Source organism: Rhinopithecus bieti, unplaced genomic scaffold (assembly GCF_001698545.2).
Source record: "Rhinopithecus bieti isolate Rb0 unplaced genomic scaffold, ASM169854v2 scaffold_47085, whole genome shotgun sequence".
NCBI lineage: Eukaryota > Metazoa > Chordata > Mammalia > Primates > Cercopithecidae > Rhinopithecus > Rhinopithecus bieti.
In genome coordinates, this window is record NW_016818634.1 from 10,557 (window position 1) to 14,146 (window position 3,590).

At 34.8% G+C, this 3,590-nt stretch overlaps 1 protein-coding gene across 1 annotated transcript in view; it reads right to left on the minus strand.

Moving 5' to 3' along the window:
• Positions 1–75: 75 nt before the first annotated feature.
• LOC108518727 (ras-related GTP-binding protein B-like) overlaps positions 76–3,590 on the minus strand; it is a 43,039-nt gene continuing 39,524 nt past the window's right edge. Inside the window, exons 8-9 of the mRNA XM_017857351.1 lie at positions 1,921–2,012; positions 76–645 (exon numbers count right to left, since the gene is read on the minus strand). Coding sequence (XP_017712840.1) covers positions 510–645; positions 1,921–2,012 — 228 coding nt within the window. The 3' untranslated portion in view covers positions 76–509. The remainder of the gene's footprint in view (positions 646–1,920; positions 2,013–3,590) is intronic.

Below are 3,590 nucleotides of genomic sequence, written 5' to 3' on the forward strand. Positions count from 1 at the left end.
TATGGAAGCATCAAACACCCCTTCATGCCCATAACAGAAATATGAGAATATGGTACATAGGAATACGCAATGACATATAAAATAGTTTGTCATTTAATAGTTTAAGAGCTTAGATTGACTAGTCTTTTAAAAATCTATACCAGATGCAGCATAAATCATGTATTTGGGTTCTCTTTTCTTTAAAATGCTTGGATTTAGTGACTTGCTTTTTGAAGTTCCCATGAAGAAAAACGTAATACCCTGGAGGCTAAATTATTTTTAAGCTTTAAAAATAAGTCTATTAAATAAAAACTATTTACCACTAGTACTAAAATAGTTTTTTTTAGTTGTGGTAAAGTATACATAACACAAAGTTTATCATTTAAATTATTTTTAAGCATACAGTTCATTGGGATTAAGTGCCCTCACATTGTTGTGTAACCATCTCCACTATAAAACAGCTTTTAAGTATCTAATAAGGTACTACCTCTGGGACAATTGTTTAAAGAATATGTGGCTTTGAAGCTAGGTCAGCTAAGTTTAAACTTACGAATGGAGGGATCAGACATCACAACCATCACATAAGTGTTGGATGTAAAGATGTCAATGAAAGCAGCGAAGTTAGAGTTCCTGACTTCCATACTCTGGAAAGAGGCAGCCAGCTTGCTATAGGAAAAAGAAGAAAAGTGGTTAAAGAATGAAATAATAACACTGTAACAAGCTCTTATCATTTATGTTAAACATCTTTTTTATAGCATTATACCTCAATTCACCACTTCATTAAGATTGTTAATCACTAACTCTATTTTTTCCAAGGAAACTCTTATACTGAATTTAACATGTTTTGAAAAGTAACTGGGACAAAAGTGGGCTAGGACTTGATTTTTAAAATTTTTTCAATTTCAATTTATTTTTTTATGAGTCAGAGTCTCGCTCTGTCACCCAGGCTGGAGTGCAGTGGTGCCATCATGGTTCACGGCAGCCTTGAAATCCTGGCTCAAGTCTTAGTCTCCTGCCTAAGCCTCCCAAGTAGCTGCGACTACAGAGGTGCATACCACCACATCTGCCTAAAGCACTTGAAACTGACTGTGAAATGAAAATTGGCTTAGACCTAGATCCATGTTTAAAATCATTTTCAGAAGACTTCTTCAACATTTAATAAGCATCTTAAGTTGAAATTTCCTTATCACTGAGATTAAAGCCTATATCTTTTCAGTGTTACATTTAAATCCAAGAAATGATCTTTTTTCTTTGAAAACAAATAAGGCAACTATACTTGCTTGTCATTGGCTATTTCTTCTTCAAAATGTTAGCATAAACATTCCAGAAAGTCTCAAAGTGTGCTAAGGCATAGAGAGTAAGCTTACTCCTGCTGTTCTGGAATCAAACTTTTATCAGGGTAAGGATTTTGATTATTAAATCTTTGCTAAATTATGGTGTTCAGCCATTCCTTTTCCTAGATTCACAATGCTATGATTCAAATTTTATTTAACAATGGCTGACACAACATGATTAAATACTTCTAGACTGTCTTTTCTGTACCATTTCTGAATCAGTACCTCACTATTTTAATTCAGTTAAATAGTAAATACTTAAAGTAGTAGTTTTAGACTAAATTTTGGTATTCAGTAAGGCAAATGCTCCTTCCTCCTTCTTTTCAAAACTCTCTTGGATATTCTGTTTCTTCCCAAATAGTATCAATCATCTCAAAAGGATACTCTGGTTGGATATTTTCATATGCTTCTGTACCAGCTGAGTTATCATTAAAGGACAAGGACCTGCACTTCAGTCAACTGGAGGCCCCTTAGAATTTAGCTTTCTCTTTGAGTGAAGGAACTATTCTGAATATAGAAGTACAGTTAACTATAGTTACTTGAACTTCTAAAAAATGACAATAATTTTTTCAAGAGATAAACAGATCATTCATACAAGATCTCTTACCTGCAGCTCAGCTTGAACTGCTTAATAATGTTGCTTATTTTCTCAAATCTATGGGCATCACGCTGCTCTTTACACTGATAGTGAGAAATTACCTATGAAAAAGAATATTGTCCTTTGAATCCATGCAAAATAGTCATATCATCCTCTGCTACTCCTCAAAGCTGACATTTGTCAGTCCCTTGGTCACTGGTTTTTAGGGTAGACTTGGCACCTGGCTTATTGTCTCTTTTCCTCTGTCCTATATCTTACCAGCATTCTGTGTGATTTCAGCGTCCATTCAGATGGCCCATCTAGTACCGTTTGGTTATAATTTTATTAAATCATTTATGTTCACTGCTATTTTGGTTCACTGCTGTTTTTTCTAACTTTAATCACTAAATATTCATTTTATTTCAATATTTCACATGATGGTCTTAGATTTTTAAAAAGTACAAATCAAAAAGAAAAACATAAAAATTCCTAGCTGTTCTTGAGGTATACTTCATGTGTTTAATTTTAATAAAGCCCAAGCTAACCAAATAGCTTTTGGAATTATATTTTAAAAGCTTAGCTGGTTGATTCCAATCCCTGAGGACAATTTACAAATGAACTTATGCAGGATGGACATCCACACCAGCTGAAAATACTTTTTCTAACTTTTTCAGATTTTAATAAAACCACACAAGTATTACCTATAGGCTGAATATACAGATGCAGAGTGTCTAGTAGGAAGCAAAACTGAGTCACTCACCAGAAGAAAACTCACAGGGAAATTCCATGAGACAATGTGAAAATTTCAAAACATAATTTCTATACCAGTGGAAGAACAAATCCCCCTTGCTTGACTTCACCCCGCTCAGTGAAAATGTTCAGTCACATCTAAACTTGGTCTCAAGAGAAACAAAAACTACCTGTTACTATTAGTGAGGAACAGGGAGCTTATATTAGGTTAACCTCTACAACTATGTGTGGCAGACATAGTAGGGGAATACTGCTGAAGTAGGTTTCGGTCCTGCCACGTACATCAAGACAGAATAGCTTTCTTGCTCATTGTTACTCACACTAGCAGGAAAAACAGGCTCAGGGTAGCACAATTCCAAGCAAGTGACCTCTGTCAGTGGGCTGACAGAAAGATACTCTAATTAGGACTCCTTGCCCCAACTATACCAAATACTCTTGGGGTTACAAATAATATTTCCACAAAGGAAGAGGGAAAAATTGTACTTTAGATTCTCTGCCCTGTTGCTATAGTAGTAAAAGGAATCAATATTTAATAGTTTGCCAGCTAAATGCCAAGGCTTGCTAGGTGCTCAATGTTCCTGTGTCCCATTTTCATCTGCACAATAAATCTATGATCTAGATATCTGTAGAAGGAAAACAAGCCCCTAGAGATTAAATATTGTTTCTAAAATCACCAAGCATTGGCAGGGCCCAGAAACAAATTATTTACTGGTAAAGGCTCTTAGAGTTACATTTACCAAGGCTAATTAGCAATTACTTATGCAGTGTGTTGTGACATCTTAAATTAGTTTCTGTTATTGCTATTTTTAAAATGTATTTACAAATACAATACTGGTTTTTGCATCCCCCTTTCAGGGTTATACAAACAGTAGGCTCTAATGTAGTTGCTAAGCTCAATTTACAAGAAAAATAGAAATACCAACATGCCTCTTTCCCTCTCCACTTCTTCA